This window comes from Fusarium coffeatum (assembly GCF_003316985.1).
Source record: "Fusarium coffeatum strain FIESC_28 chromosome Unknown BRIP53273_contig_336, whole genome shotgun sequence".
Taxonomy (NCBI): Eukaryota; Fungi; Ascomycota; class Sordariomycetes; order Hypocreales; family Nectriaceae; genus Fusarium; species Fusarium coffeatum.
In genome coordinates, this window is record NW_022158125.1 from 2406 (window position 1) to 18874 (window position 16469).

General features: G+C 46.8%; 5 protein-coding genes across 5 annotated transcripts; 2 read left to right on the forward strand and 3 right to left on the reverse strand.

Moving 5' to 3' along the window:
- Positions 1-957: 957 nt before the first annotated feature.
- Positions 958-1623, reverse strand: FIESC28_10820 (uncharacterized protein; the record flags this gene model as incomplete). Its single annotated transcript, XM_031164950.1, has 1 exon — positions 958-1623. The coding sequence occupies one exon, from the start codon at positions 1621-1623 to the stop codon at positions 958-960; it is 666 nt and encodes a 221-aa protein (XP_031010972.1).
- A 1463-nt stretch (positions 1624-3086) lies between these two features.
- Positions 3087-7784, forward strand: FIESC28_10821 (uncharacterized protein; the record flags this gene model as incomplete). The annotated part of the gene is made up of 6 exons (XM_031164951.1): positions 3087-3131; positions 3183-3977; positions 4616-4713; positions 4751-5360; positions 5410-7707; positions 7755-7784. The coding sequence occupies 6 exons, from the start codon at positions 3087-3089 to the stop codon at positions 7782-7784; spliced, it is 3876 nt and encodes a 1291-aa protein (XP_031010973.1).
- Positions 7785-8477: 693 nt separating this feature from the next.
- On the reverse strand, positions 8478-9678 carry FIESC28_10822 (uncharacterized protein; the record flags this gene model as incomplete). The annotated part of the gene is made up of 4 exons (XM_031164952.1): positions 8478-8783; positions 8873-9199; positions 9262-9534; positions 9595-9678. 4 exons carry the CDS (start codon positions 9676-9678, stop codon positions 8478-8480), a joined length of 990 nt encoding a protein of 329 aa, XP_031010974.1.
- Positions 9679-10268: 590 nt separating this feature from the next.
- On the forward strand, positions 10269-11796 carry FIESC28_10823 (uncharacterized protein; the record flags this gene model as incomplete). Its single annotated transcript, XM_031164953.1, has 2 exons — positions 10269-11681; positions 11755-11796. 2 exons carry the CDS (start codon positions 10269-10271, stop codon positions 11794-11796), a joined length of 1455 nt encoding a protein of 484 aa, XP_031010975.1.
- Positions 11797-13358: 1562 nt separating this feature from the next.
- On the reverse strand, positions 13359-16223 carry FIESC28_10824 (uncharacterized protein; the record flags this gene model as incomplete). The annotated part of the gene is made up of 7 exons (XM_031164954.1): positions 13359-13376; positions 13543-13931; positions 13998-14150; positions 14207-14669; positions 14725-15788; positions 15997-16029; positions 16118-16223. 7 exons carry the CDS (start codon positions 16221-16223, stop codon positions 13359-13361), a joined length of 2226 nt encoding a protein of 741 aa, XP_031010976.1.
- Between the last annotated feature and the right edge of the window lie 246 nt (positions 16224-16469).

Below are 16469 nucleotides of genomic sequence, written 5' to 3' on the forward strand. Positions count from 1 at the left end.
CTGCTGTTTTCCCTCTCAAGTAAGATAACCATAGGGTAAGTGCAGGTCAAGGTTGACGAGCGCTACTCTGCGTTGGGTGGGTACACCCCCAATCACGTTTATTCGCAGCGATAGCAAGTACTGATTATCTTACCTTACCGCTCAGGCACCACACGCGCCAGAGACCACTAAAATTAGTGGGTAAAAGTCTAGACGCGCCCAGCGAACGGGAGTCTCGGAAAATTATTTTAAGCTGGGTGATAGCAAACCGACGGCGCGTTCTAATAATATTACATTCAACGGTAGATACACTGTAATGCCTGTCCCATGCGCTGATCGACTGGAGAAAAGAGGGGGAGAGAAGAGATGGCTGAATGAGGCGCTGTTGAGATAACGCGACGAAAGGCCGATTGGGTAGGATCTTGTTCTCCAGACATTGAGGCTTGAACGGCTGGTGACATGCTGATAACAGGAGCATGCAGTCTCCAAAACACCGACATCAATCACAAGAGCGGTCTATCGATAGCAATCATGTTGAGGTCTGCGTAAAGAGTCTGTACTTATTTCATGTGCGTTGCTGTTCGTGGAACATGCAGGGGAGAAAGGCGCGCGTTGAGATGGGGTGCTTCTATGTCGCACATCTTTAATTCACGTTCAAGCGACAAATACTGTGTGAGACAAGAAAATGACCATCTTTTGGGTCGATATATCGTAATTTACAAATGAAATAAATACAAGAACGCCGTCATGAGGGGAATCAACCGACCGACCGAATTGCCTGAACTCCAGACAGCTGATACACGTCTGCCGTGCTTCACAGCCTTTCCTTCCGTAACGCCTTGGGTAATAAAATCTTCTGAATCCGTCCTTTTCATACTGACGGGTATCATTTTGTGTTGTGACGCGGTCAAACCATCATCAACAAGACCTCCCACAAATAAATAAACACCAGTAATAAACATCGCGAAAAACGCGTTATTACTCCATAGATCCTCCCATAAGATTGGTGATGCTAACATTGCCCAGCCACGATTTAATCCTCTTCGCAGCTGAAGGCTCGTAGTCATCCTCGGCAGCTCTCTTCTTGGCCGGCGTCTTGAACTCGGGCTTCGTCTCCTCCGCCTCGACGCTCGTCGCAGCCGTGGTCGCGCTGTTTTCTTTAATGGGCGAGTCGAACACCGCAGACGCCACAGTAACTGACTCGGACGTTCGGTCGGAGATTGTCTTTTCAATACTGGGCAGGATTTGCTCACGGGGCATCGGGCGTCGTCGGTCGGGAAGTTTGGTCGTTAGACGGGCCGAAGTTCTTTTGTTGCGGGGAATGAGCGGCGAGCTCTGGACGAAGATTTCGTCGGGGAGGAGATTGTCGTCGTCTTCATCTTCATCTTCCGAGTCTTCTTGTACTTGGAGTGGTTGCTTCTCGCGCATAAGCGATGATAGAGAATGTCGAGTGATCTCTTGCTGGGTACTGCGGAGAGTGGCTGCCAGAGGGCTACTCGGCTCGAGACACCATAGTGTGCGCTCGATGCTGGCGCGCAGGATGTTGAGGTTGTTTTCTTCCAGGGCCTCGCGCTCCGAGCGCGTGAGCTTGGCCGAGTTGGCCTGGGCCGTGGTTTTGTTGGAGGGGCGGTAGAAGGAGCTCATGAGGGTTTAATGATTGATGAGCTTTGGGAGGATTTAAAAAATGTAGAGGCCATGGATTATTTCGTTAAAGGCCCGTATGTCATCGCTTGTTGTGTGTGATGAGAAGGGGAAACGAAAACAAAATTAAACAGGAATCATTTCTGGATGGAGAATTTTTAGATTGACATGGACAAGGACAAGGACCAAGACCGGGATGGGCTGAGAAGGGAAGTTAATGCGTGATGTGTTGGCGATGGAGCTTCTGAAGAGAAAAGAGAAATGGGGATTTTCAGGCTTACGTAGCTTCAAGGTGGAGAGCCTAACCAATTAGATGTGAGGGTTTACTGAGAATGTGACACTGTGACTCATCAAGCGTGGCTGGAAATAAGATAACTGAATATTATAGCTATATTATACCCAGGTATACTTTACAGTAAATTTATTCCAGAGATTACTTCCAAAGGAAAATGGTTATTTTCTTGTGATAAAGTAAAATATCTCGTCTATTTGAATCACTTGCTTCTCGGTTATCTGACTTTAATTGAGGGTTTACTTGATTACCGCGACCGCTTGTTTACTTCTGAAACATGACCCCGCTCGGTTGAGTTGAGTTGTTGGTTCTAAAGCAAGACATTTAAGCACGTCACAATCACATCCTATGAAGAAATAATAAATCATCACCCAGCTACTGTATCTACTGTAAGTGAGATACTGTATTGCTAGTTATTTCTTAATTGCAGCTTGTTTGCTTATACTGTGATCAAACTGAATTAAATAGGAAGGAAGGACTGATTGCCGGCAGTGAGAATTTCCAGGGACGTCAGCACGGACAGCCCACTATAATTATAGGCTATCTGCACGCTAGCTTCCCGCCTTGCGCCCGGGCTGTTTGGTGCCCGAACAAGTCATTAACGGTATGACGACACCGCCAGAACCATGGAAGATTAATGGACAACTGGAATAAAACTGGGCTTTTTTAATTAAAATGACTTGGCAACATGTATGTTGCGCTGGCTAGAGTAATTACCTAAGAGAGTAACTACTCTCAATTGCCTACGCTGAAAGTTGAAGCTGGAGACTTTTACTGAGGCAGAGATCGAGATGCTCTGTAGCGGGCGGATGGATGTCTCAGCGCAGCCCGCAACAGACGGGACGATGCATTGACGTGATCAGCAGACCAGAAGTCTAGACGAAACGCAAGTTGCTTTTTCTGCAAGGGAACAAATATTGGCAGCAAATTGACCCCAAAGTTTACTGGTTTACTTATGCAGCTGTTGCACAAAGCGCTGCCATCGGCGCTCGCAATTGAAGTTAGCGCTCTTGTCTAGGGCTCGTCTCTCTTACAGCACTCCCGCCACTAAAAGGGCTTGAGCATGTCTCGCCTCGTGTGATATGCTCCCGTTTGCTGGTTAAAGTGAGGCTATTTTGTAGTTGCATCTCCCATTTGCATCTCAATCCTGCGCTGAGATCACAATAGCTGTAGCATGGCGCAGGCTCTTGCTAATGGAGTGAGAGAGGACAAGAGACAGGTACTTTGTCTCGTGAACATATTGCATGCACCCTGAATTAACAGCTTCTAGGATGTGCCTTTCACTACCCAACTGTTGAGCCAGGGAGACCGGAATCAGGCAAACAATAATCTTGACCCGGTCTTGAGTCTCTGCCCAGCATCATATCGCACGGCATCCTATGATTTAGTACCACCAAGTCAAGATTACTCAGCATGGATCGCGTCAGAATTGAATATCCAACGTCTCAACAAGATACACCGATGGCTCTGGGCGGCAGGCACCGCGGTACCCCCTCGACCACTGCATGATCAGATTTCCACAGGCCGAGAGGTTGTCATCACAGAGGCGATGGATATGCATCTTGTTTGGACAACAGGGATCATCTACATCAAACCTCTTCCACGGTTTCTCCTCGAGCCGACAGTCTGGACTCGGTATCTCTGCTGCAGAGACAACTGTCAATGTTCAGTCACAGACCCGGGTGCCCCTAAGGAATGCGAGCAACGGAAGCTGTACAAGACCGCTCTCGGATTTCTCTACTCCTACGCCGCTCTTCTACGACACGAGAGTGACTTCCACCTGGCAAAAGACAGATATTTGCTTCCCAACACTGGAATTTCCTGGTTTGACTGGATTGCCTTTGTGAAAGAGCTTAACACCGAACATATCTACCAAGACATCAACCCCCGCTTCCACCACAAGGAGCTACGACTAAGCAGACTGAACCACATCTACTTCTTCACTCAATTCACTCCAGGAGGCTTCGTAAGGCGCTGGGACCGATACTCGACCTTCTTCCATGCGAACCTTGGATGGCTGACGGCTACGACTGTGTATATAGTCGTTGTGCTTACGTCTATGCAGGTAGGGCTTGCTACGGAAGTTCTGGGCGGGAATCGTGCTTTCCAGGCTGCGTCTTATGGATTTACGGTGTTTTCTATCCTTGGACCGTTGATCTGTGTCGGGTTGATTGTTATTGTGTTTGCGATTATGTTGGTTTTTGATGCGTCGCATACGCTTTCTCAGATAAGGGCGCGAGAGTTTCGTTTTGGAAGACAGGGCATACATCAGTGAGATTGATTGAGATCATTTTGGATTACACTACGGTGGCCAAGGCGGTCTGGCAAATGTACAATGCCTAAGCCACATTGTTTCATGTATCCAAAATCAGGCTTTGGATTGTTGGTTCTGCTGGAATTACAAAAATATCATTGGCCAGGCGACCTTGTATACTGCGGCTGAGCGATCATCCCTGCTTCATGCTGACACGAAGAGTGAAAAGTAAGGCTCTGACAATTTCGATTGAAACAATTTTCCCTTCTTCATCTACCACGGTTCGTTGAGATGGAGGTCAATATCAGTTTCCAGCAATTCGTTCTGTCACTTATAATAATTTCCATCACTTCAATCTACCTCACACATTACTTCGCCGGGACACGCTCAGAGCAGACCACGGTATGAACAGTCGATGTGTTTACGTGCAATACTGACCGCTTCGCTAGAATCAACGGAACCGAAGTCCATTCGATGTCTTATACGATCCCCAGAACGATCCGAATATCGCTAAACCAGCCACGGTCGAGTACGCGCCTATCTCTTGGTACGACAATTATAATTACTAAAGGATTGATTCATAGCATTATTGCCGTGCATGGCTTGGGGTCCGATGTCGACAGGACATGGACGTGGCGACAGTCCGAAGAGCCAGTTCACTGGCTTAAAGATGCCAACATGCTCCCGAAGGTTGTCCCCACTGCACGAATAATGGCGTTCAACTATGATTCGACATGGATGTTCGATGCTCCCAGAACACGCGTTGAGTTGTGCGGCGAAGACTTGATTCGTAGTATGCACAATCTCAGAGGGCACTGCGATCGTCCCGTGGTCTTTTTGGCTCACAGCTTTGGCGGTCTGGTCGTCCAGGATGGCCTTATCTTTGCTGACCGCGAGCGAGAGTTCCAGTATATCATCAAAAACACCGCTGGCCTTGTGACTCTTGGAACACCTTCTAGAGGGACACGCATGTACTGGATTGCCACACTGATTGCCCGTCTCACGGGCCTCTGGGGTTCTCACCAGGAAAACCTGTCATTGTTGGTGTATGACAGTCCCCAACTTCGAGATAAAGCACAAAGTCTTGGACGTCTTAGTAGAGAGGTCTATCCCTTCCCCATCGTTTGCTTTTTTGAGTTAATTCAAACAATGTTTATAAAGTCTGGATTTTTATCGAGCTTCTGCAGGGGGTTTGTAAGTTGTTGTTCTGTGGTGTCAAGGCCACCAGCTAATGTAGAGACAGGTCGTCGTTGAGGAATCAGCCTGTGTATCTGGGAGCGAACGTCTACAGCTTCAAACCGACCACATCAATCTCAACAAATACTGGGGCCCTCAGGACCGATCATACCTGAGTGTCTCCGGTGTGATAGAGAAGATGTGCAAGAACGTAGGAACGGTTGTTAACAGACAAGTCCCTGGTGATGAGCCTCCGCCGAAAGGTCATTGGATGGTCCCTTTCGAACGCAATGAGAGCTTTGTTGGGCGCGAAGACATTATGCGCGAGATTCTTCACAGAATACCACCAGGGAAGTTCCGAGATACATGTCAGCAGACTGTAGTTGAAGGCCTTGGTGGTGTTGGGAAGACTCAAATCGCTCTCGAAGCTACCTTTCGACTACGGAAGTTGAACCCTGGCTGCTCTGTGTTTTGGGTCCCTGCTATCGATGAAATCGGGTTCCAGAATGCATACAAGCGCATAGCGGAGTTCCTGGGCATAGACATACCGGAAGGCGAGAATGCTAGCATCACAGCAAGAGTCAAAGAGGCACTCAGCAGCGCCAACGTCGGCGAGTGGCTTCTTGTCATCGACAATGCGGATGACCCGAAACTTCTGTTCAATCCAGGATGCTTGGCATCTTATCTACCATCGAGTCCCGCCGGTTCAATTATCTTCACAACCAGAACCTCCGAGATCACAACTCAACTTGACGCACCTTCGGCTGGCACCTTTGTTATCGATGCCATGAGTAAGGAAGAAGCCACAGCCCTCATGTGCACCAAACTTTCAGCGTCGCAGATGGAAGAAACGCATAGCCTTGATTGTCTCTTCAAAACTCTTGCCTATCTTCCATTGGCCTTGAAGCAGGCTGCATCGTACATGCAAAAGACCAAGGACACGCCTACACGATATTTACACCTGTGCCAATCGAGCGATGAGACTTTTATCAAACTGCTTACAAAGGAATTCAGGGACAAGACTCTCAGTCAAGACTCGGACTATGGAGGCCAGGCCGAAACCGCAGTGGCTAAAACATGGCTTATCTCCTTCAAGCATGTTCGTCGAATCAACCCAATGGCTGGCGACATTCTGGAATTCCTGTGCTTCTTATCTGAAAAGGACATCCCACTCTCTATCCTACCTCCAGAGTATGAGGACCTGAAGCTAAACGAGGCTATTGGTGTTCTTCAGTCGTATGCCTTTATCACAACCAGGGAAGATGGGGAGTTTCTTGACATGCATAGACTAGTCCGTCTCGCTACCCGGAATTGGCTTGAAGAAACTGGACGTTTTGTGCAAGCATATGATCCAGTACTGTTGCGACTAACAAACCTCCTCGAAAAATACCAGCTGGAAGACCGCGATCGATATACGAGATTCATACCCCATGCTGAGAGTGTAGTGAGTAATAACACTCGCTCCAATGATCTCTCGGCTCGATTCAAGATACTTCTCTCGTTTTCTATTGTCCTATACGCCGAGCATAAGAATGCTTTTGGGTTCATGAAAGAAGCGGTAAGGATAGGAAGCAATATTTTCCAAGAAAGTCATACTGAGCTGATGACGGCGAGGTTCTTTTTGGCTGATCTACTCAAAAAGTCCGGAAGGGCTTTTGAAGCAAAGGATCTTGTACAAAGGAACCTACAGCTAAGCCGGGAGACTGTTGGCGAAGAGGATCCTCAAACTTTGCGCTACGCTGCCGATTATGGACACATACTTCAGGGCTCAGAACCTGCAGAAGCAGAAAGAATATTGCAGCAAACATTGCAGAAACAAAGACAGGTTCTAGGCGAAGAGCATGAAGACACAGTTGACACCAAGGGTACCTTAGTTGACTGTCTTCTGAAACTTTCTAAATATACGGAAGCAGAAGAAATGGCTCGGCAAGTACTGAACGCAAAACCGAAGGACCCCGGTGAAGCAGAAATAGACAACACAAATACCATGCTGAGGCTTTCAACAGCTCTTCTCCATCAAAGCCTGTACGAGGAAGCAGAGCACTTAGCTCGACGAGTCTATCTCAAAAGAGAAAGAAGCATCGGAACAAAGGGTTACTTCACGCGCCAATGTCTTGATCTTTTAACAGTTATCCTTTTTGCTGCTGGTAAATACCAGGAAGCTGAAGAGAAAAGTCGCCTCTTGCTTAATCTACTGGAAAGTATTTCCGAAGAGGAAACGGCGGAAAAAATCAACGCGATGCTTATAATAGGACTATGTCTTGCCAAAAGGGCCGATTTCCACGAAGCTACAGGCATTTTGAGAGAGACGATGGAGCGATGCCTTCGTTTTTATGGGAAGCAACACGAACTTACAGTGCTCTGTGTTAGTATGTTAGATACTTGCAACTAATTTAAGATAACTTAGATCAGGGCTTTGCCGATGAAGGATGTAAAAGTTAGATGTAATAATTAAATACACATCCAGTGCTTTACAAAGGCTTTTGAGAAACGAATGGAATGTACGAGTCTCCTAATATACCAGAGTATCAGTCTAATTTCAGAAAGTCCTATGGCAAAGTATTGTAAGTTATATATAGATAGCTGCATAGACCTTAACTTCCGAAGCGTGGTGGGGCAGGCATTTCTGGAATAGCTATTAGCTACTAGGTCGACAGGTTTTTAAAAAGTTAGCAGGAGACCTTGATATCAGCGTATCAAGTCAGAAGTCCAGCGTTTGCTAACTTATAGTGCATTGCGATCCGCGAGTAGTCGATTGGGCTTTTCTTAAAAGCCACACAATTGCGGACAAGACCCTCTGGGATTAAAGTTGAGAATGAAGTGAACAATAGTCTGTTCCTATGGGCCCGTTAGTTGAAGCGATTTCGGAACCCAGTTGTATTAACATCGAATATCCTTTCAACAGCCATATAGCTATCCTTTCTTTTATTTTCTACCTTTCAAAGTATTCTAATTGGTAGGTAACATAGGCCGGAGTAATCACAGTTTCCCCTCCTCAGATGTCTCTAGTACAACTTCACTTCTCTCTATCAAGGTAAGCGAGATATACCTAAAAGAAGAATGGCCCTCTGTATACAATATGATATGTAATCTCTTAATCTGCATAACGATTCCTCCTAGAATTAATCCAATAACTCATTCTGTCGTGACTTTGCCATTAAAAACGAAAGAGCTGGATTCCCGCAGAAAGTCTGCATGTTCTTCATACATAGGCCTTAAGCCAGTTTTCAAAGTCTCTTTAAGGAAGTCTTCAAAGGAGATTCCTTCGAGGTCAGAATAGAGGTCTTTGCCGACCTGGTAGCCTAGGTAGCGGGCGTACTCGGGTGTATTTTCTCCCATAATGTCGTATGACTTTTGGTAGGTGAACTGATAGTAATCCATCATCTTGTAGGGATCGTCCTTGGTCCTAGCAATACCAGCATCAATCTCATCGGCGGTGCGCTAAGGGCGAAAAGTCAGTTGCTGGCTTACCACCAAATCTTTGATGACACTGGAGGGGTAGGAACAATTCTGGGATTGGGGAAACATACGTATTTTCTTTCAATCTTTTCACCGCTAAGATTTTCAACTGTATCGTACAGCTGATGTTGGGTGCGGAGGTCGGTGTAGGCGAAGACCTTCTGGTTAAGGGTCCTAGGGTCTGCGATGATTCGAGCGACATACACGCCAACATCGCGAGAATCGGTTCTGGCGCAAGGTACGTCACCGTTGCCTCCGATAGCGGTATTGTAAAGAAAAAGGTTGCGATCGATGCGGCCGGAGGGCAAGCGCGGGAGGCTGATTTGATACCACCAACCGACGTCGATAACGGTATAAGGAAGGTGGAGCCTTTGAAGATGGTCCAGTATGGCCTCCTTCTACAGATGCGGGTAGTATGTCAGTCTTTGAAAGTCCGGACGGGGAAATAACCGCCACTCACGTTGTCGCGCAAGGTCTGAACGCCCCTTGGCATCACTGAAGCATAAAAGCATGGAACATAACGCTTCACTCCTGCCTTCTTGGCTGCATTGGCAAGGGTAACTTCGTCAAGCAAACAGCAAACAACAAGGACGTCGATGCCTTTGAGCTGGGCCGTGACATTATCCTCAGAGTCAGCAAGGTTGAATGACACTACGTTGACACCCCTCCTCTGTAGGTCGACCACATTGGGCTTGTTGAGTGAAGAAGGCCGGACAAGAGCGGTGATGTTCTGCTTCCAGAAAGATTAGAATACGTGATGAGGTCCGAGTGTTAAAGCCCTGTAGAGACGTACGAATTTGGTTTCTGTTGATGAGAGCAGGCCGTCAACGATAGAGGATCCGTTTTGGCCAGTGGCACCAAGAATTGCAACATTCATGTTGAGATTGTTATTGGGGAGATAAGAAGAGGGCTTTGGGATTGCTGTCTGAGAAGTGTGTCTTGTATCTGTGGCAGGATATTCCACTCTTTATACTCGGGATGTGCAGAGCCCCGCTTGACCAGTTTCAATTATTCCCATCTTGCTTTCATCACTGCTGCTAAAAAAGTTCTCTAACTCTCTCGGACCACTGCTGCCGTTGGATTCCACCGTAGAAGCCTACCCGAAGCATGCGTTGACCGATTGGATTAAGCAGAGAAGACGCAAACCGGAGTGGAGAATGGATGAAAAGCACCCTGTTCTATTGGCTGGCCTTCTCCGTAGTTCAATCAGTTTCCGCGCGGAGAAATTCCCGCGCGGGCTCTAGTCCGGGCGGACTCTGCGGACTCTGCGGACTCTCATTTTCTTCTTTTCTTTCACACTCCTAGGCTGATACGACATGCACGCGACACTTTCATCGACAAATGAAGCCCACTACTTGTTGGACATGCCGCCTGCGGCACAAAAAATGCGACGAATCGCTGCCGATTTGTGGAGGTTGTGCGGCGCTAGAAATTGATTGCCACTATTCCTCCGAAAAGCCCCAATGGATGGAGAGCGAGGTGTGCCGACGTGAAGCCAAGACACGGTTGAAGGCCCAAGTCAGGAGAAGCGCAAAACGTCGTCGTGGAATTGCTCAAATGAGGAGTATCGCCAGCGGGATTGATGTCGACCCCGACCCCGAGGGGAATGAGCCATCCCTGGATACCTTCCAGAATTCTTCGCCCAAACAGACCCATAGCACATCAGTCGAGTCGTCATCAGAACACACTACTCCATCAACAGCGGCACCGACAGAGCTTGAAATAGGTTTCATTTCAGTGTATATGGACTATGTCTTCCCTATTCTATTTCCATTCTACCGACCATATATCACCCGAGGCGGACGCAGTTGGCTGTTGTCCCTCGCAATGACGAATCCCGGATTCATGAGTAGCATTATTAGCATGTCTTCCCTCTTCTTGTCCCTTATACCTGCAGATACCAGTGTGGGGCACGGGTCTTGCGCCTCAAAGACGTGGGATGAGCTCCAGAAACAGGCCAACATTGCCCTGGGGAGTATTCAGCGCGACTTACAGAGTCTTCGTGATTGTGGCGTTGAAAATTCCCTTGTGGACAGTGTGCACTTGTTGGCAAATATGATGCAGCAGCTTGGCTTTGAACTTGCAATTATGCCGTCAGGGAACTGGCAGACACACTTGGACGCCGCCATTGACCTATTTGAGCAAATCCTCGAGCATCATGGCAAGACTGGCTCGACTCCACAAATGTCTGCCGTGCTTAGCAACCTGCATCACCCTTCCTTGGCGGCTAATGCTCTCAATACAGAACAGGGAGCCTTTCGGTTCTTTTCCAGTATTCTATTAGTCGCTGATATCATCTCCAGCACGGTACTCAATCGACGCGCAAGGTTATCTGCGTACCATTCTGAGATCCGACGCAGCGACTGGCGCGAGCAGCCCAGTCTAGATCTAGAAGAAATTACTGGGTGTCAGGCTTGGGTTCTGCTGGCCATCGGTGATATCTCAACTCTTTCGCGGTGGAAGACGGACCAGATGTTGAGCGGCGAGTTATCAAGAACTGAGCTCATTTCCAGAGCTTCTTCGATCAAAGAGGTACTTCATAAAGGCTTGGAAAAAATAGGCCGCAACGACGAAAGCTGTGAAAATTCCGAATCTGTGCGACCCCTTGCGTCACTACTTAATCAATTGGGATCTCCAAGTGGTCAGCCTTGCGATTCTTCGGGAGGTAGTTTACCACTAACCCGAATCTGGATCCATGCTGCTCGTACGTATCTTATTTCTGTTAAGCTGGATGGAGACATCAAGGCTTCCGAGCTCCAGACAAGTGTAGAACAGGCAATCAGTTCCTTTGGCATGGTTACTTCGACTCCATGGCTGCGCTGGCTTGCATGGCCACTTTGTGTAATTGGTGTCAATGCCAGCAAAGAGCAACGACCAGCCGTCCGTGGGATAATAGACTCAATGTATAGTTTGAAGGCATTTGGTACTATCCGCTCAACTTTCGACATTATAGAGAAAGTATGGCAGAGCCAAGACGCAGGTAAAGAACATTTAAATCTATCTGCACGCTTGAGTAGCTTAGGATATAAAGCTCTGTTAGTATAATATACTCTCTATAACCTGGACATTTTGGGAAGCTTGGTGTATAACGGACTGATGTAAAAGAAAGATATCAAGCTTTTTTCTTCTTCTTTTTTGTAGATGTCTTGGTAACTAAGTGACGGACTCTGCATCTCCCATACAATCATGAATTCGTTAACTTCTTCATCTGCTCATCCATCTTTTCTGCTTGAAAGTTCGTCACAGGACTTGGAATCTCTGTATAAACTCTCTCCACTACATTCAATAGGTACGGTCCTGGGTTACATGTGGCGTGATCCAACCCGTCGACCTTTCCAATATCATGAATCACCGACCCTTTCAATATGCGGTGCAGGCTAACAATGCTGTCACTGACATCTTCTGCCTTGGGCAAAGGCCATAAGCCCGCTCGAGAAAGGCAAAATGTGATAGACCCTAGAATCATAGACTCACAACGATGCGGGCCCATCCACTCAGCATGCTGACACCAGCGTGGCCTTTCATCAACGACAAGTAGATGACTAATGAGTTGGCCGATGAGGTCGAGAAGTGCTTGAATTGTCGAGATGCGGATTGCCGAGATTTGTTCTACAAGCTGAGTCAGTAACTGTTCAACTCATGCTTGAGGTAAGCTTACCGATAATGTCAGGCGGTGTTTGGATGTCGGGGTATTCAGAACCATGCGACTCCATGAGCAATCTTCTTGCTATCCTTGCGAATGTATCTTTGCGACCGAATTCCCATCCTATCCATAAGCCCTTGACCATTGTTTCTTTTGTTGCCCTTGCCTTGCCCTCCACTAAAGGCGCCCAGCGTTGTATCCAGGGTTCAAGTGATCCTGTGCTATCATAAAAATTTGACAAGACCGTAAGGTCATACAGCTCGTCTATCGATGAATCGGCGGAACTTGATTGAATTGGCCATGGGATATGCGTAGAAAGATGGACATCGCTCCGGGCTTGTCTTCTGACAACTTGACAAGCCGTTCTCCATCATCTGACGGTTTGGACTCCATGAATCTTCCAAACAGCATCCGCTCGAAAACTGGCGAGGTTCTCGCTAAGGCCCTGGAACATGCTGTGAAGGTGACAGGGTCCGTTTCGCCAACGCAAAGTTTAATGTCGCCACGAAGGTCAAAAATGGTGTCTTCTGAAGACATCGGATTAAAGTAATAGGGTAAGGTTGCTTTTGACTGGGGGTGTAGATGCAAGTACTGATTTTATGTATGAAAACAGGCCTCCCAGATACCAGGTTTGGCTGTTGAAGAATCTGTCCGCTTTACCTAAGAATAGTTCGTTGCCAAGATATCCAGCGGCAAGAAAAAAACATTAGCACGATATGCTAAGCCACAGAGTGATTGAAGAGCTGTGAGATTATACGAACTCGCTATGAATAGAAGCTACAAGGCTGATTTCTAAAAAGCTAACGTATGATTGTTATTAAATGCAGTATTGTAGTAGTCGATTATCGGGTCATATGAGGCTACTTACTACTTAGTTCAGTAAAACAGGTTACTGCTCTTACTAAACAGAAATGTCACGCAGGTGTTCCCATCTAAACAAGATTAGGTTTAGGTTGTCTAAAACAAACTGGTCTAGTCTTTACTAAGTATAGTATAGATGTTAAGTTCAACTTGCGTAGGAGCATTTCTCATCTAAATAGATGAGAGAAAATGAGAATCTGCTTAATTATACCCGAGTTTCTGTAATCCCATCCTTACTACACCCTCAAACTCGGTGAGCTTGTCTGGGTATACCGATAATCTAATCACAGCAACGACATGCTCGAGAGAAAACCGAACCTTTTCAATCGCTGCCATTCTCTTAGCTGTCTTCAGGATTTTCTCCATCCGTGTCTCACATATTTCGAGCTGAGCCAGGAATTGACAAATCTCACTCAATTGTTTGCCAGACATGTCTGTCGACAAATCTGGAGTTTGTTCAGCAATAGCCAATTCCCATAAGGCAGTAGGCTCGTTTTTCGAGGGCAGTCTGCATGAAATCACGCTGTCGATCATTTCTTCGCAGTGAGCCCCTAGCTCTTTGGTCGAGGTACATGATATCAGCATGACGCTTGGGTAGAAAGACGCGAGGTTGCGTAAGTCTAAAGCTTGAGAGAAAGGTCAGTAAATATCCTAGAGTTGCTGATGCTCTATATGTTGAAATAGGCACCTACATTTGTAAGGGAACTGATTAGGAGGCATATTGCGAAACTCTATAAATAGTATAGCTCCCCAACGAAGTGCCGCTTTAGTAATTTCTTCCAACTTGAGATTGTGATCGAGAATAGTAATACACAATAAAGGTTTCTCCAGGTGTCCAGAAATCTCTGTTTAGATATATGTTAGCTCTGGAAAACCTGTCAGCAGATGAGAATGTACTTACCATTCGCAACCTTTCTAGCTATAATTTTCGATCCTTCTAACGACAACACAAGACCACTACCCTGGGTCTGGCGTTGTCCAAGGTCTACTTCTAGCTTCTCACTTCCCCCAAGGAAGCAATGCACCAAACCACGCCAATGTACCGAATCTGGCAATAACGACGCTGTTACTGATGGAAGTGGCTGTGGTGCCCACATTGGTGGACGCAGTTCCGATACCAGAATACCTACTGCATACACGCTCGAAGAGAGCATGTAGCCAGGCAAGTGTCCCCGACAAATCAAGAGCAACATCTCCGTAGTGGGATCATCATTTGTAACGTCGATTGGAGGGATAACTCGTGGGTCTTCTCGTTTTGTGCAGAATTCACTGCTGTTGTAGCTTTCCAGTTCGCCATAGAACCGACTGCCGAAGTGAACCTTCGAAGTAGTTATATCGATCACTACGTTCTCGTGGGTATGTTTCTAGTCATGGCGTTAGCGGTACATTCACAGGACAACGGTTCAACATCTGTCTCACCTGCCAATGACGTTCTGCTGAAGAAAGTCTAGCTTCCTCAATTGTTCCCTTCCCCGTCAATGAATGTACAATTGTATATGGTCCCTTGTAATTCCAAAAGCTAAATGGAAGTTTGGAAACCTGGAAGAAGCGACGCCCCCTTTGGACTAGCTTCGCCCTTATAGCATCCTGCTTCTCCACCTCCATCAGACTGAAAGGTATAATACCCAAGTCTTCCACGGTCACTTGTTTGACTCCATCGTACTCGCGTATGTGACGAGTCGTCATACCCATTCTGGGGCCTGGATTGTGGTGCTGGCCAGGGCTGTAAGTTATCTCTGCTAAGCGTAGAAGAAGTACCCTGGTACCGTCATATTGGCTCACAGACTCCTCGCATGCGTCAACACCAAAGCATTGCTCGTATACATCCTGGAATGGCGCGATAGTATGTTTCTCGTATGAAATGTCCCCGGGTCGAAACAGCGTCCAAAGATGTGAGAATGAGATCGTTCCACTGCTACAGGCATCCTGATAGCTTTGTCTGGCGCCAGGGAAGTAGTAGTCAAGGAAGTCTATCAGTGTAATGAGGATCCGCCGTACCACTGCTAGTGATGTGGCCTCAATCTTCTCCTGGATATCATTATATCGGAGGAACAAGTTCCTGAATAGCTTTTCATCAATTTCAGCATTCTCTGATCTCCTGTAAAACCTTTCTTCGTTGAAGTTTCTTCGAAAGATGCCTGTGTCGTCTCGATCAATTGAAGCATCGAGACCGGAAAATGGATATCCTTTTTCATTCAAGAACCTCAAAGTTGCATCATCAGCTCGAATCAATAGCCGATCAAGTATCTTCACGCCTAACTTATCAAACGTCTTCTGGTGTCGAATCCACGCTTTAGGCTTCTTGTTGTGCTCAATAGCTTTCCATACCGTCCAGCTCTCGTCTGGGATTTCTGCATGCTCTAAATAGCGTTGCGACTGCTTATCCCACTGAGCCGTTTCTTGCAAAAAGGGGACTATAGAAGAAGTTTCATCGGGTTCACGCGGGTCGTAAATCGGGTTGTATGAATCTTGCGATGTAGTAGCTATCAATGCAATATTTATTAGCAACTTGGTAAGTATTAACTGTGTTCCATTCTTCCTATGAGCCTTAACGACAAGCAGCGTCCACTGAAGAAGAGCACTTGCCTGACAATTCTGGAGCGTCTCTCTCTTCTACGTAAAGTTGCGACTGTTTATCCGACCGAAACTTCTGGCGTGAAAAAGGGACTCTAAGAGAAAATTCATGCTCACTCCCGTCCCATGACGGTGCTTGGGGTGGTGGTGCTGTGTTCGTTAGACCGTCATTGTCAAATACATTTCGTGCTTCCCAAACACTTTGGTCAAAAGGTAACCATTAAAACATGGCACGTACCGGGTAATTTCGACTCCGTAACGTCGTTTTCACCCACCATGGCCAATGGAGGCTTTTTCAATATTTGCTGGAATCTCTGGAAATTAGAGAGCTCTGATGCTGCCATTGTAGATTCTATAAGCTGATATATGGAATCAGGCCGAGATCATTTCTGAAAAACTCCTCAGGAGGAAACTAATTCTGCTTGGAACATTTACAGGGATAAGAAAGAGGGGACAGTGAAACTCAGAAATACCGCAAATTTAGGGCTTACTCTTGATGGAGCATTCCATTGTTGCCAAGTTGCTGACTGCAGGTAGTGCTTTACCTGCCTATTTAGATCAATGCATTTGCTGCTTTGACCCCGCTTTAT